The sequence below is a fragment of the Lepisosteus platostomus genome, chromosome 3 (assembly GCF_059453375.1).
Source record: "Lepisosteus platostomus isolate fLepPlt1 chromosome 3, fLepPlt1.hap1, whole genome shotgun sequence".
Classification (NCBI taxonomy): Eukaryota; Metazoa; Chordata; class Actinopteri; order Semionotiformes; family Lepisosteidae; genus Lepisosteus; species Lepisosteus platostomus.
The window spans coordinates 12,847,186-12,874,988 of record NC_142613.1 but is presented as its reverse complement, the minus strand read 5'-3'; the positions used below and the strand labels follow the sequence as shown (position 1 = coordinate 12,874,988).

Below are 27,803 nucleotides of genomic sequence, written 5' to 3'. Positions count from 1 at the left end.
GGGGAGCTGATGTAACTCTATTTCTCTGAGTGCTGCACTGCCTATTACTGGACTATTATGGGGGAGATCTAAAAGGCTTCTGTATGGAATATTAATATACCATGTTTCATTTTGGAATGAAGACACAAAGACAGCTTTCACCACCGTGACCCTGAGAGGTCCCACTGTCTGCCACGCGTCCGGCATCCCCCCACACACACAGTCAAAATCCACACTCAGAATCCACACTCTTTACCCCATCTGGCTATTCAGAAAGAGCATAGAACCTGAGATCAGACAGTTAAATAAAATGGGAAGTCAAAGAAACAGAGCCAGCACTGGTGCATGCTCTGTCTTCATTCTTCCATCCTCGGTGAAGTGTGCCAGTTCCAGTGCCATATGCCTAAGAGTCCATCAAAGTACAGAGCATAATCTCAGACCCATAACTCAGACATTACATTATATATGCCAGCCAAATTTCCCATATATCCTTACCAATCATGGCCTCCTAATAATCTATGAATTGGCTTCATTACTCTGCTCTCCTCCCCACTGATAGCTGATGTGTGGTGAGTGTACTGGCGCACTATGGCTGCCGTCGCATCATCCAGGTGGATGCTGCACATTGGTGGTGGTGGAGGGGAGTCCCCATTACCTGTAAAGTGCTTTGAGTGGAGTGTCATATAAGTGTAAGGAATTATTATTATTATTACATTATCTATAGAATAATGCAGAAAGCGTGACAGTATCTATATTGGGGTATAGAACACAAATCCCATCCTCTCTGTATCACTGTGACCATGCATTACATCTCAGGTGCACAGCAGCAGTTTCATCTCCAAATTGCTCAAAGGTTGGTAAAGGTCAGCATTAAAATTCACCAGGGATTTAAACACAAGGACAATGTCTATTTGTGTGTGAGAGAGTTATTAAGTGTGTAAACATGGCTGCGTCTGTATCGGGGTACAGCACAGAGAGAGAGATTCAGCACCTCCAGATCATTCCCAGTCTCTGCTGCACTGCGCTCGGGGCACCTGCACCATCTGCACTCTACAGACAGCACACCAGGAGAGAGGCAGAGAGGGAGGGAGAGAGCAGGGCAGAGAAATTAGGGAGAAAGTGAAGGACACAGAGAGAGAGTGGAAAAGAACAGAAAGGGGGGCAGAGGAAGGACGTTCATGAGGAAAAGACAAAAAGGCAGAGAGATAAGAGAGGGAGAAGGGAGAGGGAGGGAATTTGAGGATGAAAGGGAGTTTTTTTACGTTTAGTAGCATTTCTTTAACTGTTAATTGTACAAAATTTCACAACCCCCACCCTCCCCAAAAATAAACACCAGATCACATCAAAAACAAGATGTCCTCTTATATTAAAAAGATTACATCTTTGGTGCACCACAGCAGTTAAGCTTCTCCAAATTGCTCACAGGTTTGTAACGTCAGCATTAAACCTCACCAGGGACTTAAACACAAGGACAAAGTCTCCACTTATCTGACCCTAGTTCTGTTTTGCCTCCTAATAGAAATGGCCATTTTTGCCTACCTAACACGGTTCAATAAACTCAGAGAGCCGAAGATGAAGGAGGAAGAGGAAGAAAGACTGAAATTGAAAGTCAAGAAAAGACAAACCTGGGAGAGAAACATGGGAGCGAGAGCAAGGGAGGTTGAAAGGAAGATGCAAAGACAAAGAAATATAAAGAGGGAGAGGGGGCAGGGAGAGCCTAATTGCGATTCAAGCAGCGAATTTCATTTCTAGGACACATTTTCCAAACACTGTAATTATGCTAATCTCCCCCTCCCCGCTGCGAGCTGCGAGCTGTCCTGGCAGCTCTCTCCCAGCACTGCTCTCCAGCAGGAGATCTGAACCCACAAGCCCAGGTGCTCTCTGCGTGAAGAAAACAGGCACAGGACACCGCGTCCTCACGAACGCTCACACAAGAAATGAGCACCTTTTTAAAGTGAACAGTTTACCTTTGCTCAACTCTGTTGTGATAATACCTCAGTTTACCACACTCACCAGCCTGTACGTACCACCCTTAGAAACATTTATGAGAGGATTTTCTAAGCTTTTCCTCCAGAGCACATTACTTTTAATGTGCTGAAATGTTTCTGAAAATGTATGAAGATGACAAAATGAGTATATCTTTCACTTAAATATTATTTTGGGATTAAAAATGAGCTCTTTTTTGGGAACATTGTTTGCATGGCACAGAATGCTTTGCTAGGTGTTTTGTTACTGTGGTAACCCACAATAAGAACGAGATGAAGGAGTATGCAGTGCAGTTAAGAGTTTTCCCCAAGCTGAAGTCTGCTGACTTGTGGACCTCTTTAAGACGGAATACGTGGCAGTGCCACACGCTTCATTGACAAGGCTAATATTACTCTACAGATTCACTGCGGGAACCCAAGAGTGCCGCAGTCCTCGTTGTGATGCAGGAAATGCCCCATGTGCCCATGCCACCCGCAGTGGGGTTAGACTGCCAGGCAGAAATTAACATCCATGGCATACTGTACGCCTGTGAGCTACAGGCACCCTCCTCCGCCCTGTCAATTAGACTGCCTCATAACCCCACTTGTCACCAATGCTTAAGCACCCCAGCGTGACTTTCAGCACCATTACACACATCAGTAATAACTCGCCAGGCTGCACTTGCCACTACTGTTTCAAGTACAAATTAGGGAAGACACCACATCCAGTAAATGCTAATGGAGACACTCTGATGCACAAACCGTGTCTTTCATCTTTCTGCACAGATCTGGTTTTTCTCTTGCCAGCTGCAGGAACGTTGTGCCTTCAGTATCCACTGCATCAGACTGATTGATGTAGGAAGACTTACAAACAAGAAGATGGCCGTTCACTGTCTTGCTCATTTGTTTTGGTTGTTTTGCCAGTGGATACAAGCAGGGAGAAGCAGCTGCATAGGGAAAATGGCTGATGTGGCTTAACAGGTGGCTTCATGCTCAAACCATGGGCTCTGCCACTGGACTCCATGTGTCACCCTGAGCGAATTACTGACATGCAAAACTGAGGTCCTGTGCTAAGTAGCCACGCAGTAGAAACCGCTATACAAATGTTGTCCTTTCTTTTCTGTCTATCCAAATAATTCCATCCATTACGGGAAATCCACTTACTCCTAATAGGTGACTCCACAGTCACTTATTACAGTCACTATAAGGTTCACAAAAACCTGAAGCCTATTCCACAAGCATTAGTCCTCAAGACAGGACTACACTCTAGACAGGATGCCAGTCCATGGCAGGGCACATGCACACAGACAATTAAGACACTTAATTAACCTCTTTATAAATCAGGAGGAAATGTGGAAAAGAAGTTAGGTAACTTGTAAACTAGGAAAGAGCAAACACAGTAACAAGGAAAATGTAAACTCCACACAGAAGGCAACACCGGCTGGAATTGAACCCATGTCCCAAGAGTTGTGACATTCCACTGCCACATGATTAATTATATAAATAAGATTTAATGCACAACCATGGATAGTTGCTAAGCTTCAGATAAGAGGACTGTGATTTGGCCCCGTCTTGACTGGTTGCTCAGTAGTAGATTGATCTGTATGTTGGCTGGCATTGTAACTGTCTCCTCAGACTGTATGAAGCAGCCGTGCTGTAACCAGAGAGGAGGGCCAGTTGGTTGTATGATGAGTTGGTGGTGAGATACTACACTTGATCTTAGCCAAAAGGCCGAGAAGCGTTGGTGGTGATATATTGTACTGTACTGTTCTCCCCTTCCCACAAATTGGTGGTGACTCATGCAGAACTGGAGTCACCTAGAAGAGAAAATGGAGTCTATGTCTGTGTGTAGGGGTAGCTCACTTTGCAGAAACCCTACTTTCACAGCACAAAGTGCTGTTCATAAATACACTTTTCTAAGAAGACATAACTTTGATTGGAAACATGCTTTTATAAAAAAGTAGTTCAATTCATAAAAGGCCAACAAAATGATGTATGCTAATTGAAAAGTCCATCTTTTCCCCCACAAAAGGCTTGATAATGAAAGCCAGCATCATGCCAACTTATTTCAGGGCAGTAACAAACAGATTACTGATGGTGCAATGGGACTCCCAAGATGGGCTTGTCCTTGACCTCAGCTGGACATACTGCTGGCCTCGCAGAGATCACGTTAGAGAACAGTCTGCATCTTTGTTCTCCGTTCTGCCAGGACAGAGAGATAAAGGGCTGAAGATACTGTGTGAGCCTTTCCCTCTGTCCTCTGTTTCTCTCCTGGTTTCCCTGTGTCTTTTATATTGTCAGCCCCTGTTCCTGCTTCCTCCACATCTACTGCTCTCTTTGCCTCTCCCCTTCTCACTCCCTCGCCCCTTCCCTTAGGCCAGCCCAGTTAGCTCAGTTCAGGTCTTTCTTGAAAAACGTCTTTGAGGTGCGGAGCTGAAAATTGACTCCAGGGATTGTCTTCTCTTTATTCTCGTGCACCGGTTCTCACATCGGTCTCCAGTGTCATGTAACTGAATCCCAGGTCTTTCTGTTTCCTCGTTCTGCGTGTCCTTGAGTTTCTGTGTGGCGAGGGCTACAGAGCTGGGTCTGTCCCATAGAGCCTGTGAGAGCCTTGTCTGCCGCCTCTCAGATCAGCCACATTTGAAAGCTTTTTCCTTTTTTTCAGAAAGTCATTCTAGAAGTTTAAAAGCACACAGTGAATGCACTTTAATTCAGACACTGTTAAAAGTAAATTCAGAAATTGTTAACCTTGATCCTTCGGAAAACCTCATTTTTAAAACCGGACATTTTACTTCTCCTGTTGTGATACACAGTTGCAGCTGCGCTGAACTGAAACTGCAGAGTTTGTTTGGTGAAATTGTCATTTATACCTTTTAATGAAAGGTGTACTGTAAGTCTTATCAATTCTAGTGAGTGGGAGATAACAGGAACATTCAGCTATTCATCCCTGTTCTTGACTGATGTATTTCATGGTATAGAGGGCTAAAGGGAAGATAGAGGTTAGAAACATAAGAAAGATTACCAACTAGAGGAGGCCAGTCACCCTGTCAAGTGGTTCATTTTTTTGCAGCTAATTGATAGAAGGATCTCATCTAGTATTGGCTGTTTATCTTGTTTCATACCCTCATACGTGCAACCTGTTCTTGGTTCTTCATTCCACGTCTGTCCTTTGGTTGGCATTTCACTGTTCAGTCTGATGAAGTCCGCTAGAAACACAATCACAGGTTGTGCTTCCAAATTTGACCGGTTCTGGTCAGACCCCTTTTTGTCTGTCCATCTTCAGTAACCACTTTATCCTTAGAGGGTCGCTGTGGGCCAGGATCTCATCCAACAGGTCCAGGGAGCAAGGTGGGACTGCCAGAGGGGCTGGCTAGGGGCAAATGCAGTGCCTTGCAATATATCCCCCTGCAGAGTATCCACATCTGTTGTCATCTAAGCTTATAGTCATGGCAGTTTCACTCATGGGAACACAATCTATTCCAAACTGATAAAGTTAAAAAATACTGATAAGATACAAATAAGTTATATTTTCTTAAAAAGAATCTTAAAAAGATTCTCAATCATGTAATTATTATCTTTTGCTGTGGTAACCCTAAATGAGTTCAGGAGCAAAAGATCAATTTAAAGGGTTACAAGACTAGTATGATTGTCTTTGTGAGACAGATATTGAATTTCATACACTGATATGGCAAATTGACCATAAAGACCAAGAGGGTTTCTGCTTGAGTCTGCCGGGAACCTAAAACTGAGTCAAAAATGTACTTTTCTGCGAGACAACGATTACAAATATAAACTGGAGTGTTCTGGTAAGAGGGTGGCTCATTGTTATTGTTGCAGCCTTGCAGCTCTGGGGCCTTGTGTTCAATTCCTCGGGTTCTATTAACATGTAGTTTGTATGTTCTTCTTGTGCTCACCTGGGTTTCCTCCAGGTGCTCATGGATTTCCTCCCGATCTCCAAAGACATGCTAGTTTGTTCATTGGCTTCTGGGAAAGTTGGCCCTGTTGTTAGTGTGTGTGTCAGTTTCTGTGTCTGCCCAGCGATGGACTGGCATCCTGTCTAGGGTGTACCCCGCCTTGCGCCTATTGCTTGCTGGGACAGGCTCTGGCTCCGTGACCCTGAAGAAGTGGTTAGAAAATGGATGGATGGTCTGGCATGAAGAGAGTGGATGACCTTGAGTAGCCCAGTTGTCTTGACTTGAATCCAACAGTAAATGTATGGAAAGACTTGAAGATTGCAGTTAATCAAATATCCCTTCTCAGCTTGCCATTACTGGAGCAATTGTGCCAGGAAGAATGGGTAACAATTACACTATCCCACTATACAGTGCTGGTAGAGATGTATCCAAAAATCACAACAGCAGTAAGTTCTGCTAAAGATGCTTATGCAATCAGAAAATGTGTCCACACAGACAGGGCCAGATTTGAAACTAGGACCCTGATGCACTGATGTGACAGCTCTGTCCACTGTGCGACTGTGTTGGTCCACTGTTAATATAAAGCAAGTTAAACTCTTTTTAATTTCCAAGTGGTAAGCAGGTGTGATTCACTGACGTCCAGTTTCACAAAAAACTCTGACATCCTGCCAGAACTAACAGATCGTAAGAGCCGACAGTGGGATCTAGAGTGGTAGCACTTACGCAAATTAAACATTTGGTTGATGTAGGTAGCTGAACAAAGCAGTATTTAAGCATGAATATTTATGACATGACAACAGCTGCATGACAGAGGACTGCTCAGCACTGTTGAGTTGTCTTCGTTTACAGCTCTTGTGTTGAACATTTGGTCTGTGCTGTATATTAGCTAAGGTCTCATAAAAAGCAATCTTGAATTTTTAATGTAACACAATTACACAGAAGAACACCAAATTATAAAATCTGTCATCACAAAAATTTCAGCACAGGGTTAGAACTGTCTAAGTGCTTGTGCACTGTGATGTAATCTAGTGCAAGTGATTAGTGCAGCAAGTGCGATAAAGAAATTGGTAGATGTTAAATGGCTCAGCTAGTTTTTTTTTAAATTGGTTGTGGCTTCCAACAAAACACAACAGAAAAAGACAATAACATTTTCCTTACCTCACAAAGAACACCCCTGTGCACTCATATGATCAGTAGTCCCCTCCAGTTTCCTGTGTGAGGACCCCTAAAATACAGTTATGCGGGTTCAGTGAACCCCCCAGGCTTTGACTACATCAGCACAGCACTCCTATAAACCCATTGTCACTGCTGGTGTCCATTGGCATCATGGATTCTAGCAGTCGAGGGTCCATAAATGATGTCAGCACAGGACAGGATATACTGATGCCAGGAGAGGGAGTGTTGAGGCTCACAGCACAGTGCCAGCAACATTTTGGTTTTAGTATGGACCGAATGTAATGCGTTTCTAATTGTGAAAAAACAATGAATCGTCATGCCATGTCTTTTGAGATTTGGTGAGTCCTTCTCTCTATTGAAAGTCAAAACTTACTTGATTGACTAACTATGCCAAATAGCAATCTACAACACTTAAGAATTACTTCGGTATAAACAAGGTGAGATCAGGATTTCTTTAAGTTGACACAAAGGCAGAGAAGTGTCATAGTTCGCAAAGCCAAGGCATTGAAATAAACTTGAGAATCTGGCATGGCAAGGCCTCCTAAAAATGTTTTACACCCGAGTGGAGCACTTTCTACACAATCACTCTCCTTTCTGTGTGATTTTTGAAATTGTAGAATGCAATCTATCCCGATGGCCCAAGGGGGAAGAAAGAAGAATTGTAGAAGTAAAAAAACACAAGGGAGTTTGAGGCCCAGAGGCCAGGGGCGTGTCTGACAATGCTTGTTAGCTGGAGCCCTGTGGAGATCCATCAGGCCTCAGGCTGGGCCAGGTCTGCTTTCCTCACTGCGTCCACTGTGCAGGTGTACCACACAGGTGCTTCTGCGGTTCGTTAGCAGTTTGTTAATGTGCTTAATTAACAGACAGTGTGTCAGTAAAATTACAGATAAGAGAATAAAACAAGATCTTACTGGTAAATTCTGAAGCAGCTGTGCATTTCACTACTAGTTTATCAGCTTTCTCATGTGATTTAAAGTTCTTTGTTCTTCTATATTGTTTTAAATTATGAAGCAATTTCATGATTTATTAGGATGTCAGTAAGCATGCCAGCTGGCAAATACCAGGCCTGCCTGCAGCACTGATCATAATACATCAGTGACTCTGATCTCCAGCTACGATGGGGGCATCTGATTGGCTGCTAATAGCAAGCACCAATTAAGGGTTCCAGTGCAGACAAAAGTATTTTCTTTATTAAAAAACAACAAACGAAATTATGTGCTGTAGTTCTTTCCAGCACTCCTCTCTGATCACTTTTTTTTTTCTTTTAGTACATAAGCAGTTACTAAGGAGCACATCCAAACACAACATATTAATTAGTAATTGGATGTGTGGCTGTGGTGCTGCAAAGAAGTCTGACGTACTCTCTGGCTCAGATGTCTGCTTGCAATGAGATACGAGAGCCTGAACTGAGCTGCAAAATGTGAAAATATTCACAAAAACATAAGTTTGAGGTGCGAGACTGGTGCTTTGTTCATAATTAGGTGCAAAGTTTCCTGGAGAAGTGGACAAAAACAGCTCCAAGAAGAGCTTAGAAGAAATGTCAGTTGACTTTGCCTTTTCAGTTCTGAACAAAGGACGTGAAGGGATTCAGTTCAAGTGTGAAAACTTCTAAAGGGTATTGGTAAGGACATCCCATACTTAAACACATTGAACAGGAAGATAAAGATACTTAAAGCTCAGCAGAGGTGAGGCCATGTCGGCACAAGTAGAAAATAAAAAGTAGTTCCTGCCTGACACCATGAACACACACTCTGACACACACTCTTTACATTTGAGTTGTGGCTGTCAGGATCAAGCTTCCTAGTTGAGATGCTGCTGTTGATACTCTGGAATCCTTCAGGAAGTGGCTGGGATCAATTGATTATCAGCAAATAAAGGAGTACGATGAGCTGATAGTGTAGTCTTGTTTGCAACCATTCAGTTCTTTCAAAAGCCTTTAATCGTTTTCCCTTCCTTCTTCTAAATTCTGTGCATTCTGTTGGCAGAGTGTGCGTGGTGCCCAGGGCTGGACGACATTGCAGACGTGTTCATCAGGCTGGGTGCACGGCGCTGTGCTCTGTTTCCAGAGGAAGGAGATGACCTGCAGAGCTTATGCAGCCGGTCAGTGACACATGGGTATAGTCCTGTTTCTGTTCCCCCACCCGCCCCCATCTCCCAGAGAGCAGGTCTGAGGTCCCTGTTCCCTCAGGAGGCCCGGAGAGACATGGGTGTGCCCTGTTCGCTCAGGTGGAGCAGATCATCATTGTCACCTTGTCCGAATTGTCCGAAGTTTCATTCAGTTTAATTACAAAAAAAACATAAGCAAAAGAAAGTCTTAAAATTCTGTGTTTCAGTTCTGCAGATGTGAAATGAATACACAGTACAGAGTCTGGAGTAAAACAAACTCTAACACCACTCCACAGTAGTACCCATAAAACCCACAAAAAAGTAATCAGCTGGTACTTCTAAACACAAGCTCAGAAAAAGCCACCACAGACGAGTTAAAGAAATCACATTCAATAGTGTCAGATCAAAACAATACATTTTAGACTAAAGCTCATCATATTCCATGTTAAAAATAGAATGTGTTTTCTATATGTGTATAGGAAGATTACTCTTACTACAGAGATATACAATATTTTCTGTGTCTAAATAATTGGTACAGCTACTGTACATAAACTGGTCAGAATTACTTTAAAAGGAGCCTCCTTAAAGCTAATGTAATTAAAAGCGCAACCACACATCTGCTCACCCAGATACAATTTTTCTATTCTGGCCATTTTTGGCTACATCCCCAAAGCACGAGAACATTACTGAGAGATGGAGAAATCAGGTTACACAGTCTTATGTACTCACGCTCCCCATGGCCTGCGGGCACTTGCTCGGATCCCCGCAAGTTTAAATTGCTCCTTAGCTCTCCTCTTAAGTGTTCCTAAACCTTAAGGGTTTTGCGTTGCGCAGAGCAGCTTAACACTCCGATCAGCCCTCTAGTTAGGGGGAAACATCTCCGCCTTTAATATTTAAGGTGTGTGATCCTCAGGATGTGTTATACAACAAACCCCGGATGTTCTGGTATTCTAGCACACAAAACCCATTTGCAGCAAATTCACTGTTTTTTTTACATTCTTGCAAATCAAAATAATACTTCAGAGTCTTCTTTTGAAGTAGGCTACTCTTATATAATTAATTAGGTTCATATTTTTAGATAATTATGTTTGTTAGTGGCACATTAGCAATGTCCCATTCTGTTGAGCATTATATAATATGTTGAAGAGCAGCTTGGCTGTTTTAGCATGGAGGGGTTGCAAGAATTCATTGGATCACCCAAATAAAACAGTGTCCACCCCAGAGCATTCACAGCTGCTTTTTCCTAATTAGAAAACAGGCAAAATGAGGCTGAAAAGCATTGCAGAAATCTTTCTTTCTGTCAGTTTAAGTGTTGGCAGAAATAACTTGTGTGTAACAAGCTACTCAGACACAACATTTGCTAATACCCAGAGATCCTCCAGGAAAAGGTTAGACAAGATCCCCGGATCAGCTGGGGGCCAGTGATTAGTGAATGAGCAAGGTGAGGCTATGGCCTCCTCGTCTTTGTATCCTATGCACTTACTGGAAATCTGACACTTTTTCTCAAGAGCTGTAGTCAATCAAGAATTCATAAAAGCTCCGAATCTGTATTTTACAGTCAAGGTTTTCAATATGGCATATGCCAGCACGACGATGTGGATCTCAGTGTTGTTCTCTGGGGAAAAATGATGCTATAGCATGTCAAAGTGAACTTTATTGTGGAATCCTGCAAAACATTTTCTTCAAGCACCAAATAAGGAACTTGCAAGTACACTGAAAAGACAAGGCACTAGGACACGAAGCCGTTATGCCTGAATGGAGGTGTCTTTTCCCTTTCCTCGCCTGGGGATGGAAAGCTGTCAGAATTTAAATGTTAACCGTCCTGTTAGTGGACTGAGCGTCCCAGTGGGCCTTCACTGAGTCCAGGCTCACAGCAGGGAGAGAGAGCGAAGGGTGAAGGTGGGGGTGGGGAGGAAGGAGGGAGCTGAAAAGAGAGGGAGAAGAGGAACAAGAAGAAGAGATATCCCAAGGAAGGCAGGTTGTGTTTGCTCCATTAGGCTTGTTCCTCGTACTTAAAACGCCATTCCGTTGCTCTGGTCCCTGACAGATACAGTAGCGGACAAGCAGCCAGCATGCAGAGGGCAGTCCTTGGAGCCCTTGTTTAATCACGCAGTGCTCCAGCGCTCTACCGTTTAAGTGCTTTAGCGTGTGTGTTGGTGCCCATACAAAACAAAAACCTAGACATTTTTGGGACCAGAATCTTGCAGGACTTCGTCAGGATTCCTATGTTTTTCTGTTAAAAGGAATCCTGCAGGATGTTCCCCATGGAATATTTGGAGGATTTTAGATGGATTTGGACTTTTTTTTTGTCTGAGTGTATATGTGTGTTTTAGGAGCAGAGGGCAGAATCTATTTAATAGACTCCAGGAGACACAAGAAGATATTCTAGATTAAAATTTTATTTTAATACAGTTTTGTTTTAAAAGGTAATGTTTCCATAAATGTTTGATTATTTTAACATTCTTGTGTTTTGTTGGTTCTTGAACTGTGATTCTGAGCCAAGAGAGCTTCTCTGTCTCTCCCACGCCTGTTGTCTTTATTTCTCTTTCTGTCCACTGGGCATTTATGGGCGTCACTCTTTCCCCAGAGAGAGACTTTTGATCTACTCTGTTTATCTTCCATTGTTTTGTAGAGGATTTTCTTTATCATTATTTTCTTTCCGGTGTGGATGTTTACTGCGAAGAGATGGTGGGAGTGTGGTAAATCTGAGGCAGGGCATCTTGATGCAGTACCAGCCCACTACCTGTTGTTTGGCCTGGCTCTGACCTGTGCATGTAGTTGATACTGAGACTCTGATATATGCTATTGTCCCACTTATACTCTACCCATCCAGCACAGAGGTCTTGTGCCCTCCTTGAAATGTAGATTAATAAGAAAGGCCAGATCTCCAGTGAGATATACTATCGGTGTCGGCCTATGACATTAAAGGTCTGGTGGCTACCCAATGAAAAATGTTGTCATTAATAATGCTTGCTTAGAGTTTATCCTGTTGCTTACAGTTTTTACAGTGTCCTGTCTACGGTATAGTGCATTTTTTAGTTCCAGTATTTTGAAAGGTTTATACATCTACAATTGTGCCTGCCTCAAGAACTATCATCAAGTCCTTTGCCACTTAGAGACAGTAGACGTGGGAGGAGGTGCTATTTCTGCTCTGGCCTGGACAAATTTGGATGTTCTGTAAGGTCCATCAGTCGCTCTATCTAAAAACAGGCCTGAGTAGAAAAGAGATGTAAACTGTCATACTGAAGTGTTTTCAGCTTTCAAGATTTTTGGTAATTTTTGTGACTTAGAACACAATATTTTAGCAATGTAACACTGGATATAAAAATCCACCAGTCAAAACTGAAATGTATATTTTCTTCAATCACTTTACTGTAAACTATTAGAGAATTACCCAATTAAATGTGTATAAATAATCCTAAGAACTGCTGGAATCTTTAGGGGGTGTCTCATTTCCTCAGCCCCCTTCTTTAGAGAAATGACCACACACTGCCCTGACTCTGGCCGATCCTGAGCTGCTGTGCTGCAGACAGTTTGTTTTAGGATGGTGGTCAGGTTTGAACAGCTGGTGCACAGATATTAAACTGTGTGCACGGACCTTGCACTCAGCCAACATGAGTCATTTACTGCTTTTTAAAAACTGATGACAATTTATTATGAATTACACCTGAATAAAATAATAAACTGTAAATATTATGCACACTTTCTAAGTTTTCATGTTAAATTTTAGAGGTTGGGCTGATCGAGGTTAGGGTAAACTTTAAGAGTTAGACGTAAAGTTAGTGTCAGGATTAGGGTCAGGATCAAGGCCTGGGTCAGACGGAAGATTAGGGTTGAAGTCAGGAGTAGGGTTGGGTCAAGGTCTGGATCAGAGGGAAGATTAGGCTTGAAGTCAGGAGTAGGGTTAGGATCAAGGCCTGGGTCAGAGGGAAGATTAAAGTTGAAGTCAGGAGTAGGGTTAGGGTCAAGGCCTGGGTCAGATGGAAGATTAGGTTTGAAGTCAGGAGTAGGGTTAGGGTCAAGGCCTGGATCAGAGGGAAGATCAGGCTTGAAGTCAGGAGTAGGGTTAGGATCAAGGCCTGGGTCAGAGGGAAGATTAGGTTTGAAGTCAGGATTAATGTAATGTTTGAAGACAGCAGTAGGGTTAGGGTTGGGATAAGAGTCAGAGTTGGGGGTTGTATAGTAATTCCAATCAGAGTCAGGGTTAGGCTTGGGAGGTAACTTAGCCAAAAATGCTCTAATGTGTTCCCTTTGATATTCAGATAGAACTCAATCAGCCATGTGACAGTGACTGAAGCCTGTGTTTTTTATTGCTTGGTTCTAACGAGCTGTGTCTGGCTACATCTGGATCAGTTTGGGACCTTGCAGATCTAGGACAGAGATATAGGACAGAGAGACAAATGACTGAAGACACCATCTGCATGTCTCTCACATTCCCTCCCTCCTCTCTCTGTCTCCATGGAAAACACATCACCAATTTAAAAAGCCCATAATTAAAAATTCCATTGATGAGCAATCCCTGCCAGTTTTCTTTTTTTATCCTTTCAGATGTAGGTCCAGCTGCTAATTTGTTATTTGCTATTCTTTTTTGTTTTGAATTCACCTCTAGTTAAACCTGTAATAAGGACTATACAAACTTGCAAGACTGGAGGAGTGACATGATGTTGTTGTAAAAAGTAGCACAGACAGAAAGCAGAGTGTGTTGAACTGCCTGTGCGTGAGAGTAAAATGAAAATGGAAGAAAAGTAATATTTAAATTATACAATGCTCCAGCAAGATCCAATTTAGCATATGTCACCTACTCTCTTGAAATTAGCCTCCTCAAGGTCAGTTCTAAGAAATGAAGGTGTTCTTTTTTCAAACCTTACTGACAAGCGCTGAGAGCTCTGAAGTAGCCATAGCTAGTGTCTTCATTTTTATTGCTTTTGCAGGCACTTACAAATTTGCAATAAAGATGTGTATTTTGGTAAGGAGAAATTGGCCAGGATCCAAAGCACAGGTTTGTGATTAAGGGCACTACATAGCAAAAAGGATATTGCTGCCCTGGAAACAATTCAAAGAAGAATGACCCAAAACCTACCAAGTCTCCCAATAACTTTTAATCACGTACAGCTGGCATAAAGGAACTGAATCTCTAGTCTTGAACACAAGAAAACGCATACCGATTTGCATCAGATTTTGACAATGGATTCAGCAGGCTCCTTTAGACTCGGCAATAAAACAGTTTGTTCTACAAAATAATCACAGGATGTTTGGAGTAAATTGTTCAGCTGTATTGCTGAGCAGATTGTCTCGAATCCCTCAAAAAACCTCTGGGAGAAGCTCTAGGATCAATTAGCAACTGAGCATCTGAATAAGAAAGATGTGCTGAGTGTCTGTTTGTTTGCAAACTTTCTTGTGTTCTGTAGCGTGTCTGTGTTTAGTGGCTTTGTCAGTGTCTCCATGTGTCAAAGAGCCAGGCATACAGTAGCTGTAAAACAGCTGAGTTAACAAACTGCAGCATCCTCGCCATGAAAGAAATAGAGAAAGCCAGGTCACAACTTCTCACAACAGCTGCAATTTCCTGGGGCTCCATCTTTCAACTGCTGCTTCACACTTCCATCGTGCATGGGTCAGCCAGTCGGACAGCTCAGATGTTAAGTGACTCCTGGCACAGATGGATGAGATTCGATTTCACCTGGAGCAGAACGAGACTGGATTAGGCGTGTGAGTGCTGCTGAATTACTGGAGGTTTGCTTTCCCCTGGTCTCTAGTGTGCTGAGCTGGGATGGGGGTCTGGCCATTAGGTTTTTTGGCTCTTGAGTGTGTTTGGGCTGAGGGAGGGGGCAGAGAGAGACTGGCAGGGCAGCTGGAAGAGCCCTGGCGCCCATTCCATCCAATAATTAAGCACAGCCATGAGGTTAAATCAGTTTGACTCTCTTCGTTCTGATGCACAATGATTTCTTGTTTCCTGCAAAAGTATAATATCACCGCTGAGCTTAACTGTAACTTTTAAGAATTCCCCACCTCCACAAAAAAGGACTCATGAAAGCCAATGAAATGACCTTTTGGGGTTTAGAAAAATGGCCCCATTCTTTGTATCTCTTATGAAAACTACAGTTTCCAATTTTTAGTTGAAGTGCACAGGCTTTTCAATTTGCTAGTCTGTTCAATTCCTGCATCTTCTTTTGCTAGATCTGCACTTCAGCATTTTTAGTTAATTTCAGAAAATGAGGAACAGGCCTCATCACGGTGTAAAAGGTTACAAACATCCCCCCTTTTCCTCTTCTGCTCTATTGCCACGGTGAACTTTTTTTCCCAATGAACAGTAGTGCACGGAGATAGTGATAGTGTGTTCATTGTGTGTCCGGGTTCTCCAGTACTAATGTAAACAGACGGGACAGTGTATGGTAAGTGATTCCCCCTGTGTGCACTGGAAAAACTCCCAGCCAGGTCTGATCATGTGGGTGCACCTTCACTCTGTGAACACATGCAAACACCTCACAATCCATATTAAGTTGTTTTTCTTCCAGGCTCCAATAGTAAGCTTTAAAGGAGCCATAGCAACCACAGAAATATGATCATGTTAATGAATATAATGTTAAACCTTCAGTGCTCGTCACTTTTCCTCTACACTAAGAGATTCAAGCATCATGTTTCATTTTTAAAGATCCCAGCATCTCTACTTCTTCGACATGCCATGGGACTCTGTTTCATAATTAGTAGGAAAATATATATTTTCTGATAACTGTAAATATGTATTTTAATAGTTTTCAATTTAGAGTCCTGTCTCTTGACCTTTTTTTTATTTTTTTGTGAAAATTTAATTTTAAGAATGTTTCACGTATGGGCTAATTTGGGGAGAGACTGGCATATAACACACACCCATATAATTTATTTTCCCTCTTTAATTTATCATTCTCTTCTTCATCTATTTCCCAGGTCCCCTTCTCAACCCTTCAGTCTTGTTAACTCTGGTTCCCAAGGGACACATAAAGATGGCGCACAAGGCGATGGACCCTACAGGCTGCCTGAGATCAACTTGACCAATGTGTTCAAGGTAGGAGACTGACACGGGCAACCCTGGGACTGGTTACAAGAAGGGTTGGAAGTATCAATCATCCCTTTTCCTTTCCCAGGGGTGTTGCCTTTGAAGTGTTTACTGAGTCTGAACAGTGCTGTTAACCTCCAGGAAAACATTCAGTGCAAAACCAAGGATAAACTGAATGTGTATGAATGAGTGTTTTCAATCCTTAGAAAACACAAGGCCTTTGAAGCATCCCCAGCTGACTGGTTCTCATGTTGAGCAGTTTCCTGGAGCTGGCTCTGTGCAGCAGCCTTTTCTTGGATGGGCAGTACCCCCCCCCCATTCTGGGAGCACACAGGGCAGACAGCCCAGCTCAGCTGTCCCTGTTTCCTCCACAGAGCTTCACAGGAGTTAAAATAAGACTAGGCAGGAAATGGCAGCGGATGCAAGTCCATCCTCTGACACGAGAGCGGGAGAATCAGAGTGTGAGAAGCACAGAGGGAGTCAGAGAGGGTGAGATTTAGAGAGTCAGAGAGAAGGGGTGAGATTTAGAGAGGTAGTTAGAGAGAGAGGGCGAGTTCTAGAAACTGAGTTAGAGAGAGAGGGTGAAGTTTAGAGAGGGAGTCAGGGAGAGTCAGAGAGATTCAGTGAGTCAGAGTGTGAAAAGAGATTGAATTTTAGAAAAGGTGAGAAATTGAGAGTGTGAGATGCAGAAAGGGATGGAGTCAGAGAGGATGAGATTTAGAGATGAGTCAGAGGCTGAGATTTAGAGATGGAGTCAGAGAGAGAGGACGTGAGAGACAAAGAGAGATAAGGGGAAGAGAGAAAAGAGAAATAAGAAAGAAACGATTGAGTTAGCTATCAGGGTATGCTTGCAGGAAGCTGGAAGTGACCTTGAGACTATCAATCTTCTCTGTTGAAAAGATATAATCAATGTTTAATTCATTGTATTATATAATTCATGTTTGCTTGATCTGCCTGCAATGGCTGGTGTCTGTTGTTTGCAGGTCAGGTCACCCTGCCCAGTGGCTGATGCCTTCATGGCTGTAGTTTCTGCCTCTCAGACCCCGGAGACTTAATAACTACTGATTTTCCCTCTCTAAAGCTCCTTGCCCACACATTTACTTTGGACAGGGTTGCTCTTACCTTGCACACAGTTAATCATTTTGTGTTTGCAGACTTTTTGTCCTCCTATCTCAGAAACATGATCACAGCTCTCTGCTCAAACACATTTCCTGCAATTTGACTGGAAAACTGACGCCTTGTAATGAGCAAGATGGCAGCTACACCTGCATATCTCATAATTGAAGACAGGAAATCCAACTTCTCTTTGACTGCTTCTTTTCTTTTCTTTAATATGATGAAACTATGGAGATCTTTTCAACTATTTTGCTTTATTGAATTGGGTCAAAGGCACAGTACCCCCGAGACCAAAAACAGCTTTAGAGACACTTCTAGTACAAAGAATGTGAATCTCAGAAGGAAGCATTACATCTGTCAGCTTTACTTCAGTTTCCTTGAGTTTTGGGTAAACCTAGGACTGATTCTGGCAGGTACTGTATAGCAGAAAGCTGTATACCAGGTATACCCTGTATGTGCAGGGCCAGTATGGTCCAGTATGTGCAGTCAGCCTCAGTTTGCCTATGAAAATTGACCTAATCAGTACACATCTCCTGGTATTTGTACAGGTTTCCAATGGATTTACCATGAATTTACATTGCTTTGCCACGATTTCTCATGGCTCCTAGCCTATCTCTGTGTCTGACCGTGTTTTTACTACTATGCTTGACTATACTTTACTCCATTTTGAAGATGGTATACAACAGTAAACTGTTTCACAGGGCATATCTGCTAAGCTTTGATAGAACATTCATCTTTCTCTGACTTTGATCTCCCACAGTCAGAGGGAATCTGCAGAAAAACTCAATTTGCTTTTTCCTGACTTCAGAAGAGCTGACATTTTGGAATGCAACAAGAAGATCACTAGGTAGTCTTTGTATCTGGCCAATGTGCAGAGCTGACATCACTGGTGAACAGGTCAGGTTTTTAGTCTTGGACTAATTCATTTGGAAATACAACCCTGACTCTGCACTGAAACATATGATCTTAAAGGTCCCAAAGTTATCATAGTTCTTTCTTTTGTAAGCATGACCTGATGGTGGATGCATAAAGCACATTTAACTGAATAAAGAACTTAGCTTCAAGGGAGTTTAACCCAGAGAGTCTGGGAGAAACGGCACAGACTGCACACACTCTCACCTTGGGGTGCAGCAAGGTGACTGCCTCCCGCAATGATGATTGCGTGATCAGTCTCACGGTCCCCATCCCTGACTGTGAGGCTGTGTGAAAATCAACTGCAATTACAAGAGTGTGCCTGGACCCCTAGCACACCGCAGGGATAGAAGCTGATGGGACAGAACACTCAGGGCAGAGATTTAGGGTGGTAAAGCCACTGGAATTAGGACTGCTGATTACTGCAGTGTTTCGGGAGCATCAGAGTTCAAACTGCTATAGTTGATCTGGACATCAGCCCTGAACTGGCACTTGTTTTCAGTGAATATGACCTGGAGAATGACTTCACAGACTAAGACTGAGCTAAAATCCAAGTTTTGCATGCATAATTGTAATACATTTAGTATGGTATATTCATCTGATCAAATTGATCTGATTCAAAACATTCAGAGATTTTCTATATAGAAAGTTGGAAGTGCAAACTTTTTACACAGCTTTTAAAATGGAATTTGCACTTCCTAAGGTTTATATTCCAGCTGTTCTTACACAAGATGGCATCACTCAGTGGAAATGGAAGTGGAAAGAATTCTTCTTATCGGAGTGGGAATTGTAGTTGTGCACAGAATCTTCCTTAGAATCTGCAGTTTGTGATGCAGTGGCCTAATTTTCTTCACAAACCTTCCACCACAAGATTTTGTGCAGGAAGACTAGCTTGTCTGAATCCAAATACAGTATGTTATCCCCTGTGAGGATACCTGAATATTCCAGGCTGTCCTGTGCACTGCAGAGGATTTAAAAGTAGCTCATAAACTAGATGTTAAATTTATTCTGACAAGCTTCAGAGCATACTGCAAAATTTGGCTGCATGCTGCAAAGGAGAACATATTGAATAAGTCCAGAAATAGGGCATTTTCCAAAGTTCTAGAAGCAATTTCATATTAATTTGGTGTATATTTCTGAGATTATTAAAATATACTCTCCACATTTAATAGTCAAATGAGTTATAAAATGATCCTCTGTGGGACAATGCAGTACAGTTTAAGTTTATAAACTAAGGGCATCACATACTGTAGCACCTTAGACAGACAAGACTCGGTGATCCAGTAAGGCACTGCAGTGTGAAAGCGAGGCCTGTGCAGCACACTCAGCCTCTCGGCTCAGACTCCCCTTATTCTCCTCATCCATTGAGGCTCTATTGCCGTTACAGAGGAACAAGCTCTGCCAAACCAATTACACCCAAATGCACAGGGGTTAAGTAAATACGCATGGCAAATAAATAATCTAATTATCCTCTCACACTGTCTCCTCTGTCTTTCTCCCTCCCTCTGAATCATTCCCCCCTCTCCTCCTCATGTTCCCCTTTCCCTCCATTCTTCTTCTATTGCCTTTCCCTCTGCCCCTTTCTTTTCTCCTTCTATCTTCTCCCTTTTCTTTCCATTTTCTTTCACTTTTCCCTCTACTGTCCTCTGCCCTCTCCTCCTCTCTCCACATTCCCCCTCTTTCTCTGTCTCAGTTCTTGGCAGTGTGTGGTGTAGTGAACCCTGGCTGGCTGGACAACCGAGGTCTGATGCAATTGGTGGTGTTGGTGATGAGGGTGGGGCTGGATAGAGGATTCTGCGGCCACGCCCATTTGGAGCTCAAGCACCTCCTATTGGTACTGCTGCATAACCTTGGAGACTGGAGGACACAGGTAAGCACCAGAAAGGAAGGCGTTGGGCCACTACTCCTGTTAGGCTGCGCTCCACATACTGACCATGTAACATAGCACAGGATAACACATTCTAGTATATTAAAAGAGCATTTTGCAGAAACTAGTTTCATAATTAGGAATTATTACAAAATACAGTTTACAAAACAACATCACATTCAGCATTAGTATGTTCATACTGTATAACTGGGGTCATCTGCTGATACAGTATTAACAATGATCATTTTAGTATAATTCTGTATGTATGTAAAGGGAATGTACATCTAAAATTTGTGTGCCTTATTAAACAACAATACCATGACACCAATGTGTTGTGAAACTGTGAAATTTCATACACATACCAACAGGACAAGAGAAACACAATGCGATAGACAAAAAGAAAAAGAGATAAAGATGCACTTTCTGTTGTACTGGAAGAAATACTTTGGGATTTGACATTCTTCCCTGAAATAATGAATCTAATCCCCATATTCCCACACCTGCCAGAATCAGAACAGTTATCAGTCCTACCGGGGGAGAGGGAAGGAAACTCAATAGAGTGGCAGCCTAGTATGTGATCTCCTGTCACAGCCTGAGAAACAGACAGTGAACCTCTCTTGTAAATGTCTTGTTAATTGTCTTTGCTTTGGCAACAATGTAATTTATCGGTCATTGAATTTGATAAAGCTCACTGAATAAAGCTCATTGAATTTGAATTTAACAGTTATGGTACACACCAGAGAACATTAGCATCAGCAGTCTCCAGCCACAATAGACACAGATGGTGGTCATTCTGAGCTGATGTTAGTGCCCCCTGGTGTGTATTGTCATAGTCCATGGTAATGTGTTCCCCATGGTTCCATTTAAATGTGTATCAATTCTTCATTGTTCCGTGGTGCATAGATTTGACAAGTTGACTGAAATGGCCAAATCACTTCATAAGCACCCTGCAGTCTACTGAAGCAGACTGGTGTTTGTACTATTATTTGTGCAGTAGTCTCTAAGGTATAAACTAAAGCTACAAAAGACAGTTTGCTTTGGTTAAAATGCCTTCCCCTCTTCCTCAGCTGCCGGAGCTGTGTCTGACCCTGGCTGATCTCTCCAAGCACCATCACACCCTTCTGTGGCTTGTACAACTCCTGCCAGACTGCCGGGAGAGATGGAGGTGAAGCATGGCATACTCCTCCCTCTTGTTTCCGTCTCTGTCATGTCAACACTCCTCTTTTTCCCTCTTTGTTGCTTGTTTTCCTCCTTCTGTCCTCTTCCTACCTCTTCAGCTTCCTCCTATTCCCTCACTCCCACTCTGTCCTCTTGTCCTCCTTCTGCAGTCCTGCAGATCCCAGATGCACACCCCACCCACACCCCACACTGCAGTCCTGTTGTGACATTTATCACGGTGTCAGCCCTGCTGTGCTGAGCCTGACTGGCTGTCCCGAATGCCTGTGGTGACTCAGCCCTGTGCTCCGAGAGATTTAAGCAACAGTCATCCGTTTTCAGCAGCTTTAAGTCTCCGAAGCAGAGGTGTTAGCAGTTAGTTGTTAGTAAGCTGTTCTAGTGTCACTTGATACAGTTGTACTCCTGCTTGATAAAAGGTGTTTTATGCAAGCTGAACTGCTGCTGTGTGTGTAGAGTGAGCAGGGCCAACTGGCTGCCTGTGTGACACTACTGTCTCCCTGTACCAGACCCAGGGTTAAAGAGGTGATGGGTTCTGGTACTTGGGGAGCACAGCGACCTATTCTTTCTGTCACAGCTCTTATATATTGGAAAAGAACTAGCACTAGCAGTGTTAGAACACTACCTGTTCTCAGCTGACACACCATATCAAGTAAACAAGGTGTTGAATTTTTCAGCATATTAAGGGAGACTTTAATGTGAAGTAGTTTTCTGCAGCACTGTTAAGAGAGACACAACAGGGGAAGACATGCTTAAATAACTTTTAGTACTTAGAATCAAGAACTCCGAACAGGAAGAAAAAGTCATCTGCAAACCAAAATGATCCAAACTATTTATTTGAATTGCTTTATGTTTAGATAAGTTTAGAAGTATTTATACGTATCAGCAGATCCAGAGTATCAGCAGATCTTTGTAGAAAGTATGTTCCTTTTGTGACTGAGGAAATGCATGAGATCCATAACCCAAAGGATATTTTTTTTTAACTGTGTTCCTCATTCCCCATTCTCCCATGCACTACCACACCTTAGCATATCGTGTGAACTTAAATTGCATGTGACCAGCTCAGACAGCAGCACATTCAGGACAGGTACGTAGTCTCCTGTTTCACGTGTATTGTCAGATGCAGGCTTTTCATTAATAAACACAGTCTGACCATTTCCCCAGCAGAATGAATGTAAAGAGCTCTTGTGACTTGTGTCCATGTTCCTTATACCTAAGGAAACCTTGAGAACAAATGCCTCCTTTTTTGTTGCACTAATTTATACAGATGGGTTACTGGGGTAATCTGGGTAAGTGTCTTGCTGTAGAATTGTTTGTCAAATAAATTATCACTACTGCACATTGTGCATTTAAATGTAAACCAAGGTTGCTGCATTCTATAATTCCTTTTCCACACTTTACTGTGGCTTACTGCATATTACCATACCATAATCTGCTTTCATTTACCATCCATTCATCATACTCTGTTATGTCCTACTGGAATTGACCAATCTACTCTAAGTCTTATCCTTCCTCTTCTTTTACCACACTTGACTGTATTTCACCGTTCTGTGTTCGGGATTTACCATGGTGAGAGCTGCACTGGGCGTCCTCTGCACCGTCCTCCCGGTCCAGCACAGTCAGCCTTCCTGCCTTTGTCTCTAAGTCTCTGCCCCCTTCCAGGAATTCTCTCCTGGACGGAGTGGTGACAGCAGGAGGAAGAGGCGGCCTCTGAACCCCCGTACCCCTCACTGACCCCCCCCCCCCAATCTTCCTCCTCCAACCTCTGCCCCCCATTCCTTGTTCTCAACGCCAACGCACACACCTGCACATCTTGAAGCGTAAGCTCTTGATAACTGCAGCACTCAGCTCAGAATAGAGGAACAGGGTTGCCTTTTCTTTCCTCTTTCCATGGTTTTCTTGGCTTGCTAGTGATTGTTCTAAAGAGCTCCTTTGTCCTGTGGCTACTTCCTTCGGAGAGTTTGAGGAACCAGGGGCCAAGTAGTTAAAAAACAGACTGTGCGCGAGCATGGGGGAGGGGAGGAACCGTTAGCAGGACAAGAAACACACAAGGCCTGCATTGTGTTGGTTTTCTTACCGACTTGTGTAGCTCTTCAGTAGCACTCTCTTGACATTATTAACAGTGTGGTGAGCTGTCCACAGCAGGGCACAGTATTTCTTTATCAAGTGTGTGTTACCTAAATTGTGTTTACTAAATGTGTGTCCAGTATGTGTGCAGTGCAATTGAGTGTATCATATGTGTTTTCAACAGGCACTGTAGAAGTGTGTCCACTTTGTGTGTTATCTTATTGACTGAGGTAAAGAGGTGTTATCTTATTGACTGAGGTAAAGAGGAAGATGCTTAGGGTACGGCCATGAGCTGGTCAGGCCAGGGAGAGGGGCAAAGTGACCTGTGTGAGGAGGATATCCTGGTTCAGGGGTCAATGTACGAAAGCTTGCAGGACAGGATTTCCTCCTCCCCCGCCCATCAAGTCATGTCCCACTCTTTCTCGCCTAGGACCGGCAGGGCGGTTCAGGAATCGCGCAAACTCTGACACCACACCAAGCTGCTGTAGAAACAGGAAATGGTCTGGAAACCACTTTGGGCTGTTCTTCATTCAATAGGCTGGGCTTTCAGACCTCGTACTGCTTGTACTGTTGATTTCCTAGAAGTTATTGTAAGCCTAGATATGGGCACCTGTTGGGTTTGAGTGTCCTGTGTGTTTCAAATGCTGTTACTGTGAATTTTAGTTTCCAATGCTCTGTTTTCAATGTGCTCTGCTCCTCTTTTATGTTAATGTTGGCCTTTTTACTGGGCTTATACTGTAGGTTATCAGTGTAGAAGCAGCAAGCTCCAGTGCTGAAGGATATACAGGGGTCTATACATCAGAACAGGAACTGTAGATTTGAGACCATTTACATTACTTTCTCCATTAGTTTCCATTTTTCTTGATATTATGAGCATAGTACAAAGCACCTAAACATACTGCACCTGATACTTGAAATAAAGGAAAATGGATGCAAAAGATTTATCATTGATTCTGGAGATGTTCTGTGCTGCAGAAGTTTTATGCAGGCAGATCACTTAGGCAACAACATTTCAGAATACTTAAGTCAATTAGTGGGACCTGCTCTTCCTAAACCATGTTCTTACAAGGATGCAGTTTTAATTCTGGCCAACTGGTTCTTCCAGATATCCTACTATGTAATGCATTACTTCTAAAAGCCATAAAGATGAAAGTATCTGTGACTCCGTTAAGAAATCTTTTAGCACTTTCCAGAAAGTTAAGCATTGCATTATTAACAACCCCTACGAAGTTAGATTTCAGAGAGCAGGTCCCAACTGATTCAGTTCAGTAATTAAATGCTCAGGGTTGCTTTTAAACCCTTAGATCCTATTTCTCTCCAGGATCAGTAACAGGATCAGTAATGGCCAGCAAAAGCCAAGAGAAAAAAACAGATTCCCAGTTCACAGCAGTCTGATTACTTCCTGGCTTTTACCAGCTGTAGTTTTGAGTATATTTTGCCAACACTGTGTGGTGGGTAGTCCAAGCCTGAGTCAATCTGAGTTTGGAAAAAAAGACACATGAGCAGTTTAAGAAGTATTAAATATATTTGTTTTCAGACTACAAGAACCTGCAGCTAGTAAAACCTGAAAAGGATCAAGCCTCCACACACTGGTAGTGCATTGCCCTACCAGATCTCTGTGTCACCAAAGAGAACCCCTTGGGGAATTAGATGGTTTGGAAATATTTCTGGAGAGGGTTAATGACACAGCACTTCAATGCTTGGATTCAGTCCCAGTGGACTCCTTTCCTGTTACTATAGCAGATGTCCCAGAGCTGGGTGCAACAATGTAGTTTCTTGGCGTGTCTGAGGAAGCTCAGTGACACTCTTAGTTCCTCCCAGCAGCTGTGAATGAACAGACGTGGACAGAGGAAACCAGCTTCTCACGTCTTAACACTTTGCCATCCAGCATTACAAATCCTCAGCACTACAGTGAGGTGTTTCTCCCCAGTTTTCAGTCCAGTTTAGATCTCAATTACTTCATTAAACTTTTGATTAAAATACATTTTCAAATTATATCCTTTATTAATTGTTTGCAGCTCCTAAAAGATTGCAGCGTTAAAGTTATTTCTGACTTTTTATAAAGGTTTTAGAACAGAAAGTAAGTCCATTGGCCTTATTAAATGTGGTATTAATTTAATTACAAGTTTAATTGAGAGCTAGGGAGCTTAGAAAGACTGAAGGGCAGAAGACACTGGGGTGTCTCAGAGCCCACCTGAGATAGCATCAGAGTCTAGGCCAGACATCTCCAATCCAGTTCAGCAAGGTTTGGAGGTCACCATGAAATCACCAGTATCTAAAGACACAGAACAATTCCATTGAGATCAATTAAACAGATGACTTGTTTAATTAAGTAATTTAGAGATAATATAGGATTAAAATCCAAGTGCTCTTCAGCCCTCAAGGAGCAGAGTAATCTTAATTGAACAGATTTCTTGTTTAACTCATATACCCCTGGTCTGGATGCACTGTCCTGTGTCTAGTGTGAGAGTGGACAGGCACAAAACATTTACAGCATTGTGACACAGACCCCCTAATTTGAAATTGTGTTGCTCAAAAGTCAAAATAATAAAATGGTTTTTGGGGCACTGGTGAATGTTTTCCCAATCTCGTCTCCAAGCAGAAGGTCCTCCATGTGCATTTTCAGATTGAATCTCTTTCACCCTCATGGAATTCCATTTTAATCTCCACATAATTTACAGGTCCTCATATAATTATTATGGGGTGCAGATCCCCTGTGCTGCACACAGAGCTACAGTGTGCAGTTTGATTCAGATTCCTCACTGGAAATGTATCCCAGGTTTTGCAAGGTTAGACGCAAACACACTCCCTCTCATATGTACTCAGTTACACCATCAGCCTCAGCAACACACAGGTTCACACACACAGCTCATATTTTCACCACAGGAAGCCAGCAACAGTGGGGTCCAGCCAGGGGTTGCTTTTTCATATGGAAAGAGGCTTGAGAATTTCCTTTTACACTTGTTTAACAGCTTGTCCCAGGGGGGTGGGTGACCAGTGAAAGTACAAGGTAATGTCTTTTGTCACTGCATTATTCTACTCAGTCTTTTGTGATTGAGATTGTCGCGATAAAAGAGCAAGTTGTTCCATTAATGCTGAGCGAGTTACCAGCATAAACAGCAGTTTGGTGGCTTTTTTCCTATGTGTCCAAAGCTCACCACTCTAAATTTCCAATACAAAAGTAATAGGGGAAAATTCAAGTTTATTTAATTTTCCACAGTTTTTTTACTATTTAAACCATTTTTTCCTGAACTCTTAAACCCATTACACAGGGCCAACGTCGACCCAGAGAACCTGGCCTTTAGGAGTTAATTACACAACTGGACTTACTGTCCAATATGTTGAAGCGAATGCTGCCTTTAACACCTGAGTGAAAACACTGCTGAGACACTGCAGAATGTCTCAGAAAAAGAATGAGGTGACCACCCTATTCTGGACGCGTATCACATTTTTAAACAGCAGTAGCCTGAGGACCACATGTGAGCTTTACTGCCCTGTAGAAAGGGAGGACAGCTGCTGGCAAGTTTCATGAACTCTGTCTTTATTATTTATTCATCTATACCAGTCATGAATATCCATATAACCACCTGCTGTGGTATGTTCTCTAATCAGGGTTTTGTATCTTGGGTCTAACCTGTGGGCACAGTAGTACAGACAGTCTAGTATGGGGCCTGTAATGAACAGTTCTTTTCGGACACTATGCGGACGACACAATCCGGAATAGTGAGGAAACACTGGGTCATGCAGGAATACGGGGATGAAAACAGGGAGGTGTGTCCAAAGTGCGCTGCTGCACGGGGGAGGTGTGGCCGAGGCAAACAATCCAAAAGTAATCCAGACGGGGAATCCAAAAACACAAGCATAAATCCATGGGCAGGCGATCCATCCAGGAGATTAAAACCAGGAACCAGGTTGGAACCGGCAGGGGGAACAGGAACAAGAACAGAGACTTAAAACCATGACGGAGCCAGACTCATCCGGACCCGGGCTCGCACGATACGGAAATCAGATGCAGAGCATCGACTGGCGACTGCGTCTGGCTTTTAAAGGGGGACAGGAAGGGGGCTGGAACAAAGGGCAGGTGCACAGAATAAGTCCAAAGTGAAAAGAGCCGGAGCGCCCTTAAGGAGGAGGGACTACAATCGTGACAGGGCCCTTGTTTAGATATAGCAAACTGAAAGAAGTGTGACTGTGGTTACCCATACTATTGCAAATTACTGGTAAGGTGCTCCATCACTGTCTTGATGAAGTAGTTTGTAACTTGATAACATTCATACAAACAGTACAGGAAACCTGCATAAGTGAGAAAAGAGATCAATACAGGCTAGACAGACATTCTCAGTGATATGTGTTATAGCTATGCTGAGGCCAAAGGGTCCATTAAATCATGCTAGATATGCCCCATCAACTGAGACACAGGAGAGACACCCCTGCTCAGGAAAAACTCCCAGCAAATAGCAAATCACCCATTACAAAGTCATGTATTCATGATGGCGTCT

At 42.9% G+C, this 27,803-nt stretch overlaps 1 protein-coding gene and 1 pseudogene across 3 annotated transcripts in view; one reads left to right on the top strand and one right to left on the bottom strand.

Moving 5' to 3' along the window:
* The window catches only part of LOC148674436 (uncharacterized), a 95,159-nt gene that overhangs the window by 30,433 nt on the left and 36,923 nt on the right, over nt 1–27,803 (top strand). For 2 of the 3 annotated variants that reach the window (XR_015935306.1, XM_088624535.1), the window contains exons 11-14: nt 9,019–9,133; nt 16,061–16,178; nt 19,891–20,067; nt 21,132–21,229. Coding sequence is in view for 2 of the 3 variants with exons in the window: in XM_088624535.1 (XP_088480661.1) it covers nt 9,019–9,133; nt 16,061–16,178; nt 19,891–20,067; nt 21,132–21,229 (508 nt within the window). In the remaining variant the exon portion in view is untranslated. Of the gene's footprint in view, nt 1–9,018; nt 9,134–16,060; nt 16,179–19,890; nt 20,068–21,131; nt 21,230–21,392; nt 22,419–27,803 lie in introns of those variants that run through there. The other variant, XM_088624536.1, reaches the window with a different exon arrangement.
* On the bottom strand, nt 3,619–3,686 carry LOC148674437 (U2 spliceosomal RNA; annotated as a pseudogene).